The sequence below is a fragment of the Zonotrichia albicollis genome, chromosome 14 (genome assembly GCF_047830755.1).
Source record: "Zonotrichia albicollis isolate bZonAlb1 chromosome 14, bZonAlb1.hap1, whole genome shotgun sequence".
Taxonomy (NCBI): Eukaryota; Metazoa; Chordata; class Aves; order Passeriformes; family Passerellidae; genus Zonotrichia; species Zonotrichia albicollis.
The window spans coordinates 8,676,253-8,698,211 of record NC_133832.1 but is presented as its reverse complement, the minus strand read 5'-3'; the positions used below and the strand labels follow the sequence as shown (position 1 = coordinate 8,698,211).

The window sequence follows — 21,959 nt, the reverse complement described above, 5'->3', positions numbered from 1 at the left end:
AGTTTTGGTTCTCAGATCTCCATTACAGTCTGGTCTCAAAACAGTGGATCCACCAACCCTCCAACTGTGCACGTTCAACTCCACAGCCTTAAAGCTGCTACAAGTGAGCTGCAAGTTCCTCCTGCTCCTCGAGAGAAGAGGGTATCCCTCCAGTGTGTCTGTCTTTGGCAGAGAGTGGTATCCTCCAGCCCTCCTTAGCACAGTTTGGTGCCTGGTTTTCCCCTCCTCCCCAGTTGCAGGCTCATTAGCAGACAGTTCTCTTCAGATCTGGTGATGTTAAAGCTCTTTGTCAGTAACTCCACTTACCTCTGCAACAAGGTGAAAACAGTGCTTGAATTTCTGCTGCTTTCCTAGAGAATTTAAGTGGCACTGAGCTGTAGGAGCATCCATCCTCCTGCTGCCTTTCCCTCAGCTCCTCACTCCTGGTTGTGCTCTGTCCTTCCCACAGGCATTTCTTAATAAAACCAGGCCCAGGTTTTATTCAGTCATGGGGAAGAAATGAGAGCTTCAGTTCATACCTCATAGGAAATTCATTGAAAGTTGAAGGAATAACTTCAGAGAAGAGAAATGGGAAGAAAAAGGAAGGATGTGCATGTCTCAGGTTCACCCCACTTTCCTAAAATCTGATTGAAGAAAGCAAATTTGGAGATGTTAAGTCAGTTATAAGGTTTAACAGGGTTGTACACAGTTAAAATGAAACCCCAGTAGATGGATTAGCTCTCCCAGTCAGTTAGTCCCTGCTCCCAGGAAGGGAGCAAGCACTCTCCCCAGGCAGTGGGCACTCCAGCCTGCCATGCAGTGTGCACAAAAGAGCCTGAAGGAAAAGGCAAGGCTGCTGAAGTTATGGAAAAAGAAAGCTGGATGCAAATTAGATCTGTAATACAGAGAGCTTGAAATTAAATATAAATTCAACTACAGAAAAGGTTGCCAGAGATATTTAGGATTTGTATGTGTACATTACATATATATACACATACACACACTCATATATATTTATAAAGACCAACAAATCCTATCTGTGTTCATCGTGGGCAAGATGTTGCTATAGTAATCTTAATTTTACATTCCTTGCATTAAAAAGAAGATTGCAAGTTGTTTGGCACTCAGACTGTCTTTTTGTTATAACATGTGCTGCATTTAACCCAGTGGGACTCTGTTCTCTACCTCTTGGAACTATGGAAATAGAAATAACTGCTAACAATAATGTCATCATTACATGGCAGCCTTGGATTCAGTTTCCTTTAAAAAAAAAAGGAAAAGAAAAAAGGGCAGACAGATAAAGAAACAGCCTGTGCATGTTAGCATTGAATTTAGGCTTGGACATGAAGATGTCCTTGAGGACAGACAGAGACCCAGGGGGACACTGGGAGCTGCAGGGGGAGCAGGGGAGTCCTGGGTGGGAGCAGGGCAGAAGGAGAGCACCTGCTTCAGATTTCATGTGACACCAGCTGTACATCAAAGTGGCTCCTCCAAAGCCAGGAAAGGCACCAAAGGGACACCAAAAAGGATAAAAACCAAGTGAGGTACCTGTGCTGCAAACACACTGCCTGTGATGAGATGGGGAGCTTCTCCAAAAGCTGCTGTGGGACAAGGGGCTCTCTGCCCACAATGGGGGTCTGTAAGTGGGGAACTAAAACCAAAAACTTTAACACCTCTCCCAAACCAGCCTCCCTCTCAGGTAGGAGCAGGTTGGAGGGTGGCAAAGCGCACCTGGCAGGCATGGGGTGCAGCCCAGCAGCTGCACACAGCCACATGGCCAAACCAAAGCCACCCCCTCTGCCCCCCAGCAGCTGCCACAGCCCCAAAGCCACCCCCAACACCCCACAGCAGCTGCACACAGCCACATGGCAGCCCCAAAGCCACCCCTTCTGCCCCACAGCAGCTCATTCCTACCTTGGTCCCCTTCTGTGAGCTGCATGCGGGGCTGCAGCCTCCAATCTGGGGACCCAAACCCTCCCAGGGAAGAGGACAGACAGCACTTTGTCTCCTGGATTTGCTGGAGCTCCAGACCTGGGGAGGTGTGAGGTGTGGATCCATTCAGCCCATGTGCACATCCTGTGCTCTGCAGAGACAAGCGCTGACTTCGAACATCCCCACCTGACACCGGCTCCCAGGAGTGTTTGTTTTCTCCAGATTGATGGTGTTTACAACTCCAGGCATCTTCCCAGTCATCTATGATCTCTGGCCATGAGCGGGTCTCTGTGGGACATTGGATGACAAGTGATGCTACAGTGCCAAGGAGATGGGACTCCCAACTGCCTGTGGCAGGCAGATCGCTGTGAAATCATGATTTATCTGGAGTTAGATTAAGTTATGACTCTCTCTCCTGCCTGCCCTGGCAGTGGCTGCTTGCAGGTATGCTGTATTTCTTCCTCTAAGCAGGAGAACATGGGGCCATTTACCAGCAGCTAGAGGTCAGAAGGTGCCCAGATGTAAACTCCAGGACCAAGCTTGTCTGAGCACATTTGAGGGACAGAGCTGACAGGTGACAAACAGCCAAAGCTGAGTTTGCTCTATTTTGGCTCGTGCCACTGCTTGGGGAAATACAGGAAGGGAAAACAGGTGAATTATTGTCACCTTCAGACTTAAACAAATAGAGGCTTCAAACAAAATTGCATTGCTTAGACGTTCAGAGGGGGAAATATTTACCTCGCGTGAAGAAATAAATGTTAAAGTTTATGAGTCACATAAAGCCTTTTTATGCTGAAAATCCCTTCTGGATGAGAATCGGGATATTTCTCATTGTCATCTTGATCCATCCAATTTATTTGTGGATCAGAAGGATCAGTGAGGGCCTAATTCTGCAGAAGACCTGGCAGTGGGAAAAGTTCTTTCAGTGGGGGCTGGATGCCCACCTGTTTCTCCCCATCCTGACTCACACAGGTCTCTCTGCTCTGGCAGGAAAAGCTCTGGTTGCTTCTTTGCACTGAGGGTTTTTGGCTGCAGTAACAAGCCTGCTCTGTCATGGGGTTGCTCCCCAGGGGCAGGGGATGGAGTGGGGCTCCTCCAAAACCCCCTGCTCACAGGCAAAATCAGGCTTTGGAGGAAGACAAGGAGCAGAGCAAGGTGGAACACAGGAACTGGCAGGCTAGGCAGGTGGAAAGTGCCCTCTTCACTCTCTGACTCCTTGCAGCCCTGAGCACCCACCTTGCCAGGATGCCAAACACTGGCATTCACTCCTCTTCCCTTAGCATATGAGAGGGAGGTGCACCAGTGCATGGAATAAAGGATGAGACAAAGAGGGGCAACCACAGTCTGTGAGTGCACTATTCCTGAGCTGCTGTCACCACATTCCAGGGAGACAGACAGCAGCAGATCCTGGGAGAGGCAAAGACAGGAAAAACTCATTCATATGCAAAGGGCTTAGATCCTGGGGAGAGTGGCAATGAGCTCATGCAGCACAGAATGAGCCTGCCCAGAGTTCTCTGCCTTTTGGAAAAAGACATTGCTGCTGCAGGAGCCTCAGGCCTTGTGGAAAAGCCACCATTTCCTTCACTGGTGATGATTTATTTGGGAAGAAGCCTCATTTTTCACTGATCGTATTAGAAGCCCAGAATGGATTACAGCATGGAGTAGCCCTGATAGCTGAGAAATTCAGTGTATGCAAATGGGAGCCTTAAATGGCTCTTTCTGTGAAAGACTGCCTGTAGCTGGGATGTGTTGGAGATGTGGCACCAATGAATAGGCTGGTATTTATTTCAAAGCAGAGGCTCTGCCACAAGGTACAACACAAGCTCTGCTGACATTTACAGATGCAGCTGCTCCCTGTGAGCACAACTTGCATCTCTGTTTTGCAAACCTGCTCCTTTTGCTGCAGAACCCCACACGTGCACCAAAAGACTGCTAAAAACAAACCCTAAGTGCAGCATCTGTGAGCTCCCAAAGCCTCCCAAGCTGTTCCATTGTACCTAAACTGCAGCCCAGGAGGGGCCAAGAGGCAGCACCAGGGGCTGTTTCATCCTCTCCACCTCCTCCAGCCCCTCAGAGCTCAGGCATCAGAGGGGAACACATTCAAGTGGGAAGAGGTGACACCTGTGTTTCACTGATGCTGCCCTTTGCCTGGGTCCCCTGGTGCCTCTTCCCCTGGGCATCCCTCGTGGGCCCAGGCTGCACCCAGCCCCTCCAAGCAGCACAGGATGGACAGGGATGCACAGGGATGCTGTGCAGTGTGTGGCAGCTGCCTGAAGATGGCAAGCCAGCACTGCAGTTTATAATACATGCAAATAACCCTGCTGGAGGGAGAAAGGGGCTCCCTACAAATAAGAGGGCTATATTTTCTTGGCAGCCCATGGAATGCCAGAGCAGAATTTAAATTGCCGTGTTTATCAAACAAGTCTGAGCCTTTTTTTCTTCCCTCTCCTTTGTTAAATGCTGCCCGTCTTGCAGAATTTTGAGCAGTGCTCCTGGTACTGCATCAGTCCTCAAGCCCAAATGCAAAGTCTGAGGAAGAAATTGCAATGCATCCTTTGGCACCAGGGAGCCATAGAGCTGGTGTGTGCGTGCAATAATTTATCCTAAGCCTTCTAGTGGCATTTTATGTCTTTTTGCTGTAGTGCTATTACAGCTTTGATTACTCCATTTTTATGTTTGTCAGCACAGCATATGGGCAAGATAATTTGTATTCAAAGTATTAAACTGGTAATGTAAATTATTAAAGACCCAATTCATAAACGCATTACACACCATATGCAGATTTCTTCCCCTTAACTCCCCCCTTCTCCTCCTCCTCCCCATTTTGCAGACCTGGCTTCACACATCTGGAGCAGGAGCACTGCCAGCTCCCACCCACGGGCACCAGGCTCCTCAGGTGAAGTGAGTGTCAGGTGAAGACCCAGCCTCTTCTCCCTTCCTGCCCAACTCTTTCATCCCCAGGTGCCTGTTGCCCATCAGCTCATCTCACTCTGGCACCTCCAAAGACAACAGAAGAAGCTGTTTCCCATCTTTACCCCGACCCCTCTTTGCAGCAGAGTACCCTCTGGAGTATGCAATCTCCCAGTGCAGGCATTGCAAGGAGGCCCTGGAGGGGCACACAGCCACTGTGACAGTCCCATCTCATCTCCAGCTCCACACGTGCAGGACAGTGGCAGCTGGGCTCTGTTTTGTGGCAGGGGCTGCTGCACCTGTGGAAAGCACAGAGCCTCATGGGCAACAGGTCAGCTCTGCCTATGCTCAGCCCCAGCAGGGCTGGGGCAGTGAAACCCCGCAGTCCTGCATGGAAATTGGGCTGTTCAGCTGTAACCCCTTCCACAACAGGCATCTCCTTTCAATAGCTGTTTACCAGACCATACACAGCGCCATTGTGCTGAGCAGATGCCGTCTTCTGTTTTTCTCATTACCAAGATTTACTGTCTTATAAGCTTATTATTGACCCAGGCTTTAGGCTTCCTTCAGGGCTGAGGCCGAGGGGAATGCAAACTCCCAGCACTGCTGTTTGCAGGAGCATCCCCCTCTGAACCCAGGAACTGGCACAGGGCTTAGGGCTGCCTCCTCCAAACTTGGGCTCTCCACCTCACAGCAAAGGCTTTGACAGCCCAGAAGAATATCAGGGAGCTGCAGGGTGCCCTGTCCTGCCCTGGGGATCCCAAAGCCTTGGGCAGCCCTCAGGCTCTCCCCCGGTATGGAGCAGTTCCAATGTTTTGTGCTGCCAACACTTCTGAAAAGTGACATTACAGTGGAGGAAGAATTGGGACTGGGATGCTTAACTGCATTCAGCGTGCATAAAATCAGGCAGGTCACCTAACCTAGAGCCCCCTCAGCACACAAAAAACCTTTCTGGGCCTGCTTTTCTGGCAAAATACATGCCTCCTCCTACTCTGGGGCAAAAAGGAGTATTTTGAATCCAGCTTACCAGAGTTTTGGCTTCCAGGGTGCCCACAGGTGACCACAGCAGTGTTGCTCCACTCCTCCAGACCTGCATTTCCCCAGCCAAAAGGTGCTGCTGGCACAGACCAAGAGGCAGGATCCCTGGCACACTGGTCCCAGCAAAGGAGCTGTTTTACCTGTGTGCTCACACTCCACCCAGTGCCAAGAAATCACCCTCAGCAGAAGCTCCCTAAGCTTCTACCCAGAAAAAATGTACAACTACATCTCAACCCAGCAGAACACAGAAGTACTCAAAAAGTAAAAATGCTGCCAGTGCCTACTGGGACCCAGCTCTGCTCCCTCAAGCAAAAAAAAAGCAGATTTGCCAGAAAAAGACAAGAAGACAAGGCAGCACAGCAGGAGCCACTGGCCATTGAGAGCCTCATGGGTCAGGTTAGTGTGTGTGGAGCTGACAGGTAAAACAAGACCATCCTCCACAAATTACACATTTTGCAGGGCTTTCACACAACCTGGCCACGTCCTGCTGAGTCAGAACTTTCAGTGACACTGGCACCCAGCTCAGTCCTCGGTCCTGCTTTAATTCCTGGGACATGGATCCAGCAGTGGTGGCAGTGCCAGAATCAGAGCAGGGTGGGAATTATCTGCTCCTGAACAAGAAACCCCTCAGTGCTGGCTGGCTCAGGTGATGCTCCCACCTGTGGCAGGCACAGTGCTGCTCCAGCAGCAGGGGATGTGTGCTGGGAGCACTGAGAGGCTCCAGCTGTGCACAGCCACCTTTGGGTACTCACAGCTGTGGCCAAAATTGAAGCTGCCAGGGCAGGGTATGCAGGAAAAGGATGGAAACATGAGCAAGGTGCTGGAGAGGGAGGAGCAGAAAGGGAGCACATGCAGAGAGGCTGGGAAAGAAATTACTTTTTGGGAGAAAACAAACCAAACCACTATTCAGTTATTTCTGTTCACAACATATTTGTAATTCCTTCTCCAACACTGTTTTCAAAAGAGCAGAAGGAATTTTGAACTCCTATTTTATCATCAAATGAAGAAGACCCTGACCCATCCACACTGATGACCAGGACATGAACCTTGGCCTGCAGGGGTGAGGGTGAGGGGCTGGGAATGAAGGAGGGATGGAGGAAGGGCAGCCAGTGCTCAGAGCAGATGCTGCTGGTGGCACAGGCAGCCCTGCCCTGCAGCCACGGGCTCAGCTTTGGGAGAGCTGGGCTCTGCACATGGGAAGGGCTCAGAAGCCCCGGGCTGGGTTTTCTCCTCCTCCCCCATGCATTTGGCTTTTCTGGTGGGCCCTGCAGAGCTGCCCCTGCCCAGAATCACAGGGGCACTGTGCAAGCAAGGCCCTGAGCATCTGCTGTGCATCACCAGCCCCAGGATGGGTGAGGCTTCCCCAGAACCCCAGAGCAGCAGGCAGAGCAGGCACACAGTGCCACCAGAGCAGAGCCTGTCCCTGCAGGGTCACAGGGGAGCTGAACGGAGGGTGGGGTCCCAAAGAACAGCAGCGATTGTTATTTTGGAGCACAGGCACAGAGAGGCACCGTGAGCCCGGTGCTGTCCATTTGCAGTGCCATAACCCACATTGTGGGACACAGCCCAGCCCAGCAGACAGCTCAACAGCAGGCTTCCAGATGTCCACCCGCTCGCCCATCTCAGACTCCTAATCCCCTACTTTGTCTGAGCTCTAGCTCATTTCTGATGCATTCAGATTATCCAGCGAGCATAACTGCTAGTGAACATCTGAATATTTCCCCCTCCATCTCACATTTCACCTTGGAGGAGAAGCACTCCACAGAGCCCAGGCCCTTCTTTATCAAGCCAATTAGTGCAACACAAAAGTAGTGAATAGGACCAGGCAAAGCTCAATGGCCTGTAAAATCCCCAATATTTCGAGATGGGCTTAGGACAAATATGACTGTTTTTTAAAAAAAGGGAAAGCCTAGGGTGAGTAAACCAGAGTGCTGGCCTTTCCAACCACATTAAAAAGAAAACCTAGCAAATCAGAGCAATGTACAAGGCAGTTCATGGATCATAACAAAAAGTTTACAAACAGAGCAGCTATAATTCCTCCTATAACATTGGAGGACCCAAGTTTGCAAGGAACAAAAGGAAATGATTAACAGGGGAAATATGCATGGTACAAAAAGACTTTTTAGTCCAAAAAAGGATGTCCATATTTAGAAACACTTGATTCCTGTTGTCAGGGCCCTGCTTTTCCTGAATGTGTTTCTCTCCTGTGAAAGAAAGAAGTCACAAAGGGAGTTTGTGCACAGCCATGTCACATGCACACAGGGCACCGCTGATTCTTCTCCAGGATTAAGGGAAAAATGCAAAGGATTCCAGAGCAAGCAAATAAAAAATTAAAAATAATCATGTCCATATTTAGGAGAAGGCTTCTAGCAAACCAGCAGCTCCTCTGGCAGGATCCCCTCTCCCACCATGGGCGCGCTGAGCCCTTGTCACGGTGGGCTACCCCACAGAACCCTCCCTGGGGGGTTCTCACTCCGCTGGGGCTACAGGGCCAGAGGCAATCCTGCTCCAGACCACAGGGATCTGCAGCTCTGCTCTGGGACAGGCTCCTGCTACAGGGTTCTGCCACCTGCCCTGGCACAGCCCCACCAACCAAGCCTGGAAGGGATGAATGGAAAAGAGATCCTAGCAGAGCACCTCTGATGGGCAGGAACCTTGTGTTTGGCAGGATGAGAATATATATGAAATAGATGTTCTTCCCACCTGCACATTCACTAGCAGCCTGTGTCCCTGCCATGAGAGGAGTGCCCAGCACAGCCCAACAGTGGCAATAACCACCTCCATGAGAGCCCTGGGCACAAACAGCAGCAGCAGACATTTCTGAGAGCAGCCCTTCCCTGTGAGCCACAGTGAGTGCTGAGCCTCGTGCTCGGGCTGTGAAACCCAGCACCATCTGCTGCCTGCACAGGCAGGGACCCTGTGGGCTGCACGCCGTCTGCTCAGGACCCGGGGACCCCCAGCCCTCAGCTGCCTCCTGCTCCTGTTTCCCACCTCCATCGCAACTGCTCTCCCCTCATGGCTGGCTCAGCAGCAGCTCCTGCAGCCCCATAACCTCCATCCCCATCCTGGTGCTGCTGTGGGCACAGAAATCTCAGGGAACAGCAACAGTGGGTCTGAGCTGGCACAGAGAACAGCCCATGACAGTGGAAGGGCTTCCCTAAACACCTGACTGCTGGGAAAACACAGTCCAGGCTGCCCCAAAACTGAAATGCAAACCACACCATCTGAAGGGAGCCTTTGGAACAAGAGGAGAGGGTAGGGCAGCCACAGCTTCCCATGGGCCAGTGCCTCACCACTTCTTCCTAACTTCTGATCTAAATCTACTCTCTGTAGTTTAAAATCATTTCCTCCTTGTCCAATCACTATCTACCAGTGTAAAATGTCACTCTCCCTCTTCATAAGCCCCTTTAAGCATGGGTAATGGAAACTCAAAGGGCTGAGCTTTGCATCCTCCCCAAGCAGAGCCCTAAACAGGGACAGGCCCATTTGCTCCCTCTTAGCAGAGATGCATTGGAAGAATACAAAACAAACAAGGCCAAGTCCTTCTGGTTCAAAACCACTGAAAGGCTTTTGTGACTCACCCTCAAGGCTCAAAATACGTGGTCTATGTGGATTTTTTTGCTAGACAGCTCTGGTGGGAATCACAAACGGAGCACAAGTGACAGTGAGCAATTAGACAGTCTAACACCAACCTTGTCTAGGGGAAGGCGCTCCTGCTATGGCAGGGGCTTTGAATAAGATGATCTTGAAGGTCCCTTCCTACCCAAACAATTCAAAGATTCTGTGATTCTATTTGGTCAGGTTCTATTCCACTTTCAGACACATCCTTTGAAGAAAGGGTTCTCTTTAAGAGTTTTACTGACATCTTGATCTTTGAGCTTGGTTTGAAAAACCTCCCAGCAGCTTGCAAAAATTAAGTTACTATATGAAGCAACAAATAAAGCAACAGAAGACCCAGCATATTTGCTTCTGCTCTCCCTGCTCCTGGGGAGAAATCCCAGCCAGGACCTACAGGTAGTAATGCCTTAAACAACTGCAGAAGCCAAGCCCAGGGAGGATCCCCAGCCTGAGCTCTAAAACTAAAAAGAACAAAACTCAACCAACATATCTTGTAAGAAAGTGGGAGACCGAATTGACCCTGCTTACACCTTTCTCCAGCTTCTTTTGCAGGACCATGTATTACTGCTGGCACAGCCAGGTAACACACAGCAAAAGAGCAATCACACACTCATTAGCAGCAGAAAAGAGGCATTTGTCTCAAGCAATCCCTCAAATCACTTCATCCGGCTATGGGTATTAATTTTCTAAACTAAATAAAGCAAATTTTAAGCTCCACAAAGAAGCAGTTAAAAACACTTACAAGCTATAAGCTCTTACAACAACAAAGCCAGGCCGTGTTTGATTAATATTTTTAAAAAGAGCATTCTTCTGACTTGAAATACCTGAGGGAGCTTTACAAGTGAAAGGGCTGGGAAGAAGAAGTAACTCTATCACTGACAGCATCACACAGGTTTGGCTGCAGTGGTGTGTGACACCAGGGCAGAGGGGCTCCTCTGGCTCCCCAGGTGTCCCACGGGGACAGAGCAGGTGGCAGGAATGGAGGCAGAGCAGCAGCACTCAAACCAACCACAAACACCATCCAAACACCCAGCCCCACATGGGCTCCCAGCTGTGGTTTACCTGGCTGCTGAATTCAGGGGACACAGTTACAGGACAGGCATCCCCTCACCACAGTTAATGCATTTTCATCTCAACAAAACAAATGTCTGCTCTATTCATCCCAGCCTCCAAGGGTCATAGCACCACCCCAGCAGCAGTTTGCTCCTGCACACATCGTTCAGGCTCCCCTCTCCTGGGGAGGGCACCCTGCAGCCTGGCTCAGCCCCATCCAGGAGCAGGAGGAGTTCACCCAGCACACAGAGCCGTCAGCTCCAGCACGGCTGTGCTGCTTCCTCCTGCCTCATTTAGGGATCCAGGTGCAGGAGGGCACTCAGGAAAGAGCTCTTAGCAGCAGACAGCTCCAATCAAGAGCATTAGCACATGCAAGGAGACATGCCCCCCATCCACACACAGAGATCAGATCTGTGGAAGGGTGAGATGCTTGCAGAGTGCTTTGAACACAGGTTATCAAATGCTGCCCAAGCAGGGCACACACCAGAGCCCAGCCTGCAAAAGGGGATGAAGACACTTCATAGGGCACAAAACCCCATCAGGCATGCTGGCTGTTCAGTCCCTTCCCCACTGCATCTGACACATTTAGAGAGCAACTGCTCGGTAACAGGGTCCCCAGCACACTTTGTTTGCAGCACTGCTGTGATTTGCAATTCATTTATTGCATTAAAATGTGGTGCAGCCATAGCCCTAGAAAGAAATAAACATGCCACTTGTCTCAGTTCCTCTCATTATCTTTTAGAGCAAAGTGAGCTTGGGTGAGCTTTCATAGAGGGGAATCAGGGCTTGTCAGAAAGCACTGCCAGAAATGCAGAGTCCTGCTCTCACCCCACTGGAATCATCCTATCTCCTCTCCAAGCTCCCTAAACTCTGCAGCAGATGTCAGCTTACTGGGGACACGTTCCTCTGCTTGTGGAACAGGAGCCTGAGCCAGCAGAGGGAAAACAAACTCAAGGTGGCTGCCAGGATTGTGCTGGAAGTAAAAAGGCATTCACCTGCTGAGCCAGGAGCAAGAGAAGCCCTTGCACCTTGCTGCTGCTCCTGCAGGGCTTATTAGGAGTAAAATTACCTAAAAAAGAGCAATTCAAAGGGAGAAGGTGTGAGAGATGCTTTGACTGTGTTTGTATCCTCAGTCCCACCCCCAAAGAACACTCTCTCTGTCCTAGGGAGATATGCATTTGTACTAGGGTTTTTAATTAATTTTACTATAGAAAATTAACACACCCCTTCCCCACAGATGTGTTAGAGCCTGACCAGCAGTAGGAACCATCCTGCAAAGCAGTTTTTTCCTTGTGACTACTTGTGGGGAGTGCCACATGACTGCCACAGCCATGCTGGGACTCCCTGATGCAGCCCCTTCCTCCCAGTTTAAGTGCTCAGATTTGGCTCACACCAACTATTTCCCATCTCTCAACTGAATTCTGGCATATTCAGGCTGCAGAGCAGTGGGTCTGTGACTCTCTGGGTCGTGCTCACACTCCCAGGCTCATTTCCAGGAGAGGGAGATTCTCCCTGCCCAGGGCAGCCCACCAGCCTGGCTCACCCCACTGCCCCCTGATATTTGATCCCAGAGCACTGTAATGCCCCTTGGGAGCAGCTGTGTTCTCTGGACAGTCCTGAGTGCAAACCAAACAGCACTGACCACGGGAAATGACCTGCAGGACATGGTCAGTGCTGTCCCTGCCCACACCACCATCAGATTCCTTCTCCTGAGCAAAAGTTCTCAGCCCTCTGACACCCCTTTAAGCACCCAGAGGGACCATCCTACAGAGCCAAGCCCTGCTCTGCCTCCCCCCAGCACTAAGTGGTTTTAACAGCTGCAGAAACAGCACCATCCCTTTTTCTCAGCTGAGCCCTGGTCCCTCAGCCCAGCTTCAGCAGGGAGAGGGGCACCAACACATCATTAATTTTACATCATTTTGGAAACACAAGCAGTCTCACAGTCAGTTCTCTCAAATTCCAAAGTCTCTTCATCCATCCCCTCCCTTTGCCCAATCTGCTTTATCCTTACCCTTCTCTACACATCATGGAGTTAATAAGGGACATATTTACTTGGGACTAAAGTTGAACTAGAAGTTTGAGTTGTGCAGCAGCACAAAGCAGAAAAGTCTTCTCTGAAACACCACAAGCATTTCAAAGCAGAGGGAAAAAAGAGCATTTAGAGGGTGTTCTACGAAAATAATGGAGCTGGGTGAAATTAAGCAGTTCCCAATATTTGAGATGGCATGTCAGAACACAAAACAGTGGGGGGGAAATTATTATGTGTTATTTATATGCATTCACACTATGGCATTCATCAACAGCAGACTATTCAGGGAAGGAATATCACCACTACATCTGCAGTATGCAAGTGAGTCCCTAGAATCCTGCACTGGGGCTGCATTGAACAGATGCCCCAGGAATGCCATATTTGAGGTGTGTGCAGAGCAGCAGCAGGTAGTGCACTGTAAGGTGTGAGACCTTGATCAAGCTCTGCAACTTAAATGGATTTCCAATACAATGAAGACAAAGAGGTGTCAGCTCCAGCCCTCATTTGCTGAAACCATCAATAGGGGCTCAGCTTACTAGCAGTTAATTCAAAGCCAAGCTCAATTTACACAACAGTGATCTACACCAAGTCCCATATGTGGCTAAGGGGAGATTTTGCCAACTAGACAATAGAAACAGCATTACAGCTCCTGAACTGATGCCATCACTTTTTTTTCTGCTCCACCACTTCCCCATCAAATTTCCACAGGCTGGGATCTCCAGCTGCCTACTCCCTTGCATCAGAAGACATGCAGAAAGGGTAGCAAATACAGAAGTACCTATTTCTTTTCCAGATGCAGCTTTATTGAGGCTTTTAAAATGTAACTGCCCATAAAATAGGGGCAAATACCATCTTTTTGTGCAATTAAGATACTAAAAATGACCATAATTAAGCAACTACAAAAGTACTTCTGAGTGACTCAACTGTCACTTAGCCTTAAAAACAAAAGTTGCTACATGTTGCTATGCTTCATGAAAGTTTTTTAGCTTGCTCCATTCTGAAAATTTTGCTTTCAGATTTTAGTTCACCTTAACACTAGACCAGACTCTTCTGCCAAGCTGTTGCTGGTGGTAAGTTGTCGTGCTGTTGAGAAGACAGAGGAGGCCAGAAGTGCTATCCAATTGGGCAACTCAGCAGTTTTAACCACATTCTGATGTTACTGCCTGTATGCCTGGACCCCATTAATCTCAAAGTTGGCTCAAAAGCAGAGGTGGCAGCAGCCCATACTCAGTGTTTGCACCTGTGAGTTCCTGAGTCCTCTGAAGCCACCTGGACACAACAGCCCACAGCTTTGCCTTGCTGCTAATGCAAGTGCCCTCACACCCCCATCTACTCCCCAGCAAGCAAACACTGACTGCTGGAGCCAGCCAGGAAGGAATTCAGGGTACTGTGGGCTGCTGTAGCTTTCCCAACTCCTGCTGTTCCCATGCCAAGGAAAACCAAGGTGAAAGTCACCAGTTAGAGACCAGGAATTATCTTTCAAGCGCCACAAAACACCCCCAGCTTGGATCTGGAAAGAAGGCAAGACTATGACACAGCCAGCTGGTGACCAGAGGGGAAAGGGACCTGTTGCTCCCCAGCCCAGCTGACAGCCCCAGCTCCTGCTGAACCCTGTGTCACCAGAGACAGGACACAGCAAGTACCTGTGCCACACTCCTATGCAGCAGGGAGTCACAGAGGCACCTGGCTCCTGCCACGAAACAAGAGGCTAGAAAAAACCACAAGTCTCAAACAGTTGAACACAGGACAAAAAAGGCACATTTTAATATGTACAGCAATGCATTTGGGCTATAAATTTACCCAACACAACTGAAAAAAAAAAACCAAACTATGCTTTTATACTTATTCCATGGTGTCAGCCTCATTCCTAGCCACCTACCTTTCTCTGCATCTCTGAATGCTGCTATATACACACACAAACAAACAATTACGTCATGAATGTTCATTTAGGCTCCCAAGTTCAAGTAATAAAGTTCAAACTTGCATAGCATCTTATGCCACTCAGCCATAAACAGTTACGATTGCATATTAGCTGGAGCAGCCATCTCTTTCAATTCAGCCAGTTTTGGCTGGCCACAATTTTTAATTTTTTTTTTTATTATTTTTTTTAATCCTTGAGTCAGAATGTTTCCTAAGTCACCAGCCCTGAGGGATGCCACAGACTTCAAAATGAACCTCTTGCTGTTGTTAAGATCCTCTTAAACCAGAAATTTAGAGTGTTGTCAAGAACAGTTTTAAAAATGTAATACTGTTTATTTTGCTTCAAAAACATTTCAGCATTCTAAACATACAAAAAAAACAGAACGTTGCAAATTTGTTTAAGTACAGAGTGTTTTTGAACTTCAGTTGCTGCACTGGCTCTTCACTTAGTTGACGATGAAGAGATGTCTACAGTTTCAGTTTAAAAACTACCGCACTTAACTAAAAAAACCCATACACTTCTCATGCCAGCTGAACCCCCTTCCACAACTAAGAATGGCAGCAGAATGCTATTTCACTATATACAGAAAGACAACTTTAAGCTAAATGGACGCCCACTGTAGTGTAAATAGATCTACCCTCACAGTGCATGCTTTGGGCCATGGCACCCCGGGGAACGAACAGCCTCTCCAAGTCATCACTGCTCCTCTAAGGCATCATCACTCTAAGCATGTACCACAAGAATCTGTCTAGTTTTTACAAACTATAGATATGTACAGTTTATAACCCAGGATTTTCTAGCCAATAACCATATAGTAACACCACCTTACAAATTAAAAAAATGCTTGAAACATTTTTAAATGCTTTGTTACACCAACAGCAAAGTGCACAGAGTTAGGAGAACACTAGAGCGCCTTTTCATTTTAAAAATGTTTGGAAATATGTACAACTTTGATACAGTTTCAGGGTGCTCACTACACCCATGGCCACTTCATGTAAACCAGTTACAATTTCTAGAGCACTTTTAGAAACTACAACGCGATCGGAATCCAATTTTTTTTTAATTAAGCCTAATAAGGGCAAGAGACACCATCTCAAATAAGAGGTGCTTCATTTATGGTGTTTCCCCTACTCTATGGTATTCACATGGAGACAAGTATTGTACAGTTTTATTCATCATCATCATCTTCATCCTCCTCTTCTTCATCCTCCTCCTCCTCTTCGTCTTCTTCCTCTACCTTTTTCCGAGCAGCTTTGGTCGCTGCTCCCTTTGCGCCATCAAACTTTCCTTTAGACTTGTAGTCTGCAACATCCTGCAAAGTCAAGGGGATGTCTTAATTTGCTCTAAGCAGCAAACACACACAGCATTTGTACAGCAGCAGGTGCTAAGGTAAAGGGACTGGGCTGCCCAGCTGCACCCCAGGGGGACACAGCTATGCAGACACCTCAGCATGCTCACGAACCATGAGGTCTGGAGCCCTGTACCATGGCCATTTCTCTGAGGAGGAGAAGAGAAGCCAGCCTCTCAAAGTTTCCTGATAATGGGACAAAGCTCCAGTACAGCACAGCAGACCCTTTCTGAAGCACCATGAGCAGCCCCTGCTGCACATCACCGGGGAGAGCTCCCCCTCCTTGCTGAAATCTGCCTGTGGATCTCCATCCTGCTCTGCCCCAACCTGTGCAAAGCTCAGCTGTAACTATGCTGGGGCCAACTGGGCTGGGCCTATTTACAAAAGCACAGCAACAGAAGAGCTGGTACAGAGGAGGCACAATTGACAACTCTCCTTACCTTCTCATACTTCTCCTTCAGTTTAGCTGCCTTATTATTGTAAGGCTGCTTTTCACCATCACTGAGGTTGTTCCACATTTCACCCAGTTTCTTCGCTACGTCCCCAATAGATATGCCAGGGTTTGTGGACTTGATCTTGGGGCGAAACTCTGAACAGAAGAGGAAGAAGCCAGACCTTGGGAAGAAATAGCAGAGGACAGTCAGCATTTGCAGCAGCACCCCTTCCTCCATCCCTCCCCCACAGCACTGACACATGCAGAGCACACAGAGCAGAAACTTTCCTTTAACTTACAAAATTCAAGCTTAAACGTGCTTTGATTTTACTGAGGCTCAGACCGGCAGCCTCCTTCACTCAATGCTCTTTATTGTTTTGTATCCCCTCACCCAATTTCATCTTCGATACACAAGTCTCACTGTGACTCAACCACTTGTGTCTTCCTATGAGACACTCCTATCACTATGAGTTTAAGAGCACCAAGTATTGACAACTTGTGTCAGTACATGCTCAAAACCACAAGCTGCCTAGAAAGTTTACAAGACAGTATCACTACCAACACTGTGTCCCCCATCTACCTCCTTCCTGGAAACCCACGTTACATACAGGGTGTGAAAATTAACCAAAACATTTATGCATTTCATGTCTACAAGCTACTTACGGTGGTCGTTTAGGGGCATTGGGGTCCTTCTTCTTCTTGCCACCCTTAGCTGGTCCATAGTCCTTCATTTCTCTATCATATCGTACCTTATCGGCCTTTGCCATTTCATCAAATTTAGCCTTTTCCTTGCTTGACATAGTCTAAAAAACCAAAACATGAGACAGCAAACTTGTGATTACCCAACTGTTCAATAGCTGGCAAACTTTATGTAAACAAGCCAACACATATCAACTCAATAGGGGAGTTTCAGAATTTGTTTGTTTTTTTAACTGGACTGTCCTGTACGGGAAAGCACAGCCACCACAGACACACTCAGCAACAAGGAAGCAACAGAAATGAGACAAGCACAGAGTCCTCCTTAGGACACACACCTGGAAGGAAGCAGCTGCTGAAAGGCATTGCTTGGGAATAGTAAAAAATGCCAGACCCTAGCAGAAGCATCTAAATGGGCAGATACACAAGGCTAAAATGCTCAGTATTGCTACAGGCTCCAGCAGCACCTGACCAATGGCCAGGTCAGCTTGCCAAGAACAGCACACAGACCAAAACAGCACCAGCTCCCTTCATGTTCAGACACACACACACATCATCCTAGCAGATACTGTAAGAGGTCCCTTCAGGAAGTCACGAATTAAAGTACCTTCCACCTCTCTGAGCACTTCTTGGAAAACTCTGCAAAGTTGACTGGAACCTCTGGGTTCTTTTTCTTATGTTCCTCACGGCACGTCTGCACAAAGAAGGCATAGGCAGACATCTTGCCCTTGGGCTTCTTCGGATCACCTTTAGCCATCTTGACTCTGTAGGGACAGAGGAAAAAATAACAAATAAATGATATTTAGATGAATGCACACACCAATGTATGCATACACATATGGTGTGCATATATTTATACACACACACACCCCCTCATCATCTTCTGACGTGATGTCCCATCAGAAAGACACCCCTTTCTTTCCCCTGTCACCTCTTACCATCCCCAATACAGAGAGTTAAATTATTCTCCCTTGATACTTGGGTTGTAGACAAGCCAAGAGAAACCAGTCAGTGGATTTAAGTGTTAGATTAATACATATTTACATCATGCCCAAAGACTGGAGACAGACTATTAAATATACATACTTCTGCCTATTAAGCCATATATATGAACTAATATAAAGTATCTGTTTAAGTTGGCTACCACACTGGGGCTGGAGTGGCATGCACAGTGCCAGGCAGTGACTGATCCCTTCAGGAGCCGGAGTGTGTGTCTCAGCAGCTGCTGTCCAGGTAAGCAGGCAGGACAAATTAGTTGCCCCGAAAAAATGCAATAACCTTTTATATATAAAAAGGGCACAAACACAGGCTGACTTTAACCACAATAGGACCCGTGGAGCTCTGCGAGGTGAGCTGTGCTTGCTCTTGCTCCACCAAGTGACACATGTTTGAGCCATAGTGGTCAGTGCAAAGATGCAATCGGCAAGTTACCGAAACGACGGTGCTAACTTTTGGGCTCCATTTCTTTTCCTGCTTCCGTGTAAAATTTTCCCCTCTTAATAAAAAATGTCATAAGCCCGCAATAGTATTTTCTATTTACATCTTCTAAGTCCCTTAAAAATTTAATTTTTATTAGGAGCGCGTTAATATTTAATTGCGCCCATTAACCCGCCAGGTGCAGCCCAAGTGGCCGTGAGCCGCCCTGGGCGCTCCGGCCGCTGCCAGGACAGCGCTGCCCCCGCGGGGGCGGAAAACGCGCGGTGGTGCCGGGCCCGGGGCGCGGAGCCGGCCCCGCTCCGAAGTTGGGGGCGAGCGGCCCGCGGCGGCCGGTCCGGTCCGGTCCAGCCCAGCCCAGCCCAGCCCGGCGCCGCTCCGCGCCCCTCCCGCATCTGCGCCCCCCCAAGGTCACCGCGGCGGCCGCGCTCCGCGGCGCGGGCACCTGCGGCGGGGCCGGGGCCGGCGGGGGCAGCGGCGGCTCCGCCAGACGCCAATAATTCATCTTCCATTTTGTGAAACGCCTCCTGATGAAAGAAAGTGCCCCTGAAATGCGGTGGGGCGGCGGGCGGGGGGCGCCGGGGGGCCGGGCGGCGGCCGGGGGCGCGGGGCGCCGGGCCGGCCCCGGGCGGCCGGGGCAAGCGGCAGCGGGAGCGGCGGCGGCCGCGCTCCGCGCCCAGGGCCGGCCCCGCTCGCTAAGATGGCTTCTCCCGGCGCCGCCGCCGCCGCGCCGCCGAACAAAGCCGCGTTCCCCCTCCGCCGCGCTCGGCCCCCCGCGCCCGCCGCCCCCGGCAGCCGGCCCCGCTAAAACGCCGCCCCCGCCGCCGAGGGGCTCCCCGCTGGCCCCCCGGCGGGCGGCGGGGGCGTCGGGGCCGGGGCGCGGGCGGGAGCCCCCCCCCCGGCCCCTGCCTAGCGCAGCGCTCTCTAACAAAGGCTCCCGTGCAGCCATTACCGCCGCCGCTACGCTCCTCCGCGCTGCCAGAAAAAGAGTGCGGGGAGCCCCGGGGCGGCCCCCCAGCGCCCGGCCGAGGACACGGGAAGGTGGGGGGAGAGGAGCCGGGGCGAAAGCGAAAGGTTTGAGCCCCCGGCGGGGCACGGGGAAGGAGATTTTCCCGGCCGCGACCCCCCTCCCCATCCCTGTGCCGCTCACACGTCTTTCTTCCCTTCGCCGGGGCTCTCCAGCGCCAGCCATATTAATGCCCACAGCACGGGCGGCGCGGCGCGGGGAAAAGGCGATGCGGGGCCCCGCCGCGGGCGCAGCCCCACCAGAGACACCTTCTCGGGCAGGGGAAGAGCGGCGGAGGCAGAAGCGAAGGGATCGGGGGAGTTTGGAGGCGGCGGCGGCGAGAAAAAAACTGCTTGGCCGGGACCGCCGGGCGCAGCGCGCAGGGTTTATCCCTGTCAGATGCTAAAGCGACAGCCATATTAATGCAGAATAAACAGCGGGCACGGCACTGCGCACGGCCGACAACTTTCCCACCGCCACCAGCCCCACCGAGCCCACCCTGGGAAAGGGGCACATAAAAGCCGAGGGCGCCGCGCGTTTTGCCGTGCGACATTAGGAGGCGGCAGAGAAAAATCCCTGCCCATGCGGGGGAGAAGAGGAGTTAGTCCCGGTGTAGTTGCTGCACCAGCCATATTACTCTCGGCGGCACGGGAGCCCAGCGCGGAGCTACGGGGCTGCACCGGGGGCAGGTGGCCCCTCGGCGGCGGGGGGAGCTCCCGCCGGGGCAGGGCAGGACCACGGGGGACAAACGCTGCGCCTCGCCCGCTGCCCACCGCCCCGCCAGCTGCGCACAGCATCTGCCCCGGCACCGCCGATCCCCGCCAGAGCGGCGAAACAAAGTTTTGGGTGAATTTCCCGATTTCTTTCCAATTAGAAAAAAATAAAAAATCAAAAACTCGGAGCTAAGGAGAAACGGAACGCAACATTGAAAAATAAAAAAAAAAGAGAGAAAAAAAAAAAAGCATGCTGGGGCGGGCAGGACAGAGGGACGAAGGCGCGGGGGCAGGGCGGGGAGGGGGCAGCCGCCCCCCGAAAAGTTGCGGCGGGGCTGCACGTACCTGTATTGTTCGCGGTAGTGTGGACAGGAGCGGAGCGCAGGGCACGACGCGGGGCTCGGCGCGGCTCAGCCTCGCGTTGGCTGCCTACGAGAGCGGCCTGATTGGCTGCGGGGCTCTGCCGTTTAAAACAACCTCCTCGCCCGCTCATTGGCGCGGCGCCTCATGAATATTAAGCGCGGCCGCGCGGCGGTTGGCCGGCGCGGGTGAGGTCATTCATTCAAAAAGAGCGCCCGCCGGGGGGACCGCGCCGCGCGGGCAGCGCGTGCCGGGGCGCGGGAGGGGCGCGCGCCCCGCGGAGCCCCCGCCTCATGCGGCGGAGCCGGGAAGCCCTCGAGAAAACGGGAAACTGAGCGGGGACCCCCGGGGAACAGGGAAACCGAATGGGACCCCCGGCACCAAGCGGGTACTGAGCGGGCAACGCGGGGCTCCGGCTGTGACAGCCCCAGCCCCGGGCCGGCCCCGCTGCCAGCGGCACGGAACGGGGGCAGCCCCGGCAGTATTCCCGGGATCCCCGGCCGGCAGCAGCCCCGTTAGTGCCGGTTTCTGCCCTAAAGGCGTAAGTGCGGCTCCGGTAGCAGTGCACTGTTTGCGAAGCCGGCTACTACTGCGCGTAGTGAAACCGAGCCCAAAATAAACTCTGCTGACAGTCCCAACTCACAACGGGTGGAGAAGGAACTACAGAGCAAGAAAGTGCGTGTTTGTGTGGAGGAACAGGGTTTTACCCGCTCGTTCATCAAATAAAGAATCCATTTGAATTACTAGTTCTTACACACTTCTACAGTTTGTTTGGTATTAACTTTCCAGGATTTGCGTGTTGTTAAAGAGGCTGGTTGCATACAAGGAAATCTGCTAAGTGTGCCCTGCTGACTCAAACCAGCCCAGCGTGACTGTAGGGCTGCCGTGGCTCTCTGCAAAGACCTGTTTCCTATAGGGCGGCTGCCAAATGGTTAAACTGGCATTCGTGGCTGACCACATTTGTTGGTTGGCTCGGAAAAAAGAGCTGTTATTTTTGAGGATGGAGCGGTGAGACTCAGCAACCAGCCCGTGCTGTTGTGGGCTGTTGGTAACTGCCGCCCGCTGTGATAGCCAGAAGAAACAGTTGCTCTCTTTGAGGAACAGATAGTGAAAAGGAGCCTCCACCCTGGGCTGAGACGCTGGCAGGCAGCAGGGCTCACCAGATACCGCCCTGTGGAAGCCTTGTGGCTATAACAACACATGGCCACAGGTTGCCTTTGCCGGGAGAGATCAGAACAGCATTGCTGAGGAGACACCAGAGTGCCAGCCTGCTGCTGACAGAGGCACTGGGAAGCACGCACAATTTCACCCGGGGTTTTACCAGAGTCCTGCCTGCATTCTCCCTCAGGGTACATCTCTAGCAAGCACCCAATACAATTGCTGGCCCATGTACATTAAATACTTATAGAGACCTTACAGCCATGCCTTTGGGCTTTTCAAATACGATAAAATCAGTCTTACTAGCCTCTTGCCCTATTTCTGCCTTCTC

General features: G+C 51.0%; 1 protein-coding gene across 1 annotated transcript; it reads right to left on the bottom strand.

Moving 5' to 3' along the window:
• Nucleotides 1-14,294: 14,294 nt before the first annotated feature.
• Nucleotides 14,295-20,618, bottom strand: HMGB3 (high mobility group box 3). The gene is given in 6 exon segments (XM_074551342.1): nucleotides 14,295-15,792; nucleotides 16,269-16,443; nucleotides 16,925-17,064; nucleotides 17,565-17,721; nucleotides 20,456-20,486; nucleotides 20,489-20,618. Coding segments are annotated over 6 exon segments (762 nt in total). The 5' UTR covers nucleotides 20,604-20,618; the 3' UTR covers nucleotides 14,295-15,648.
• Between the last annotated feature and the right edge of the window lie 1,341 nt (nucleotides 20,619-21,959).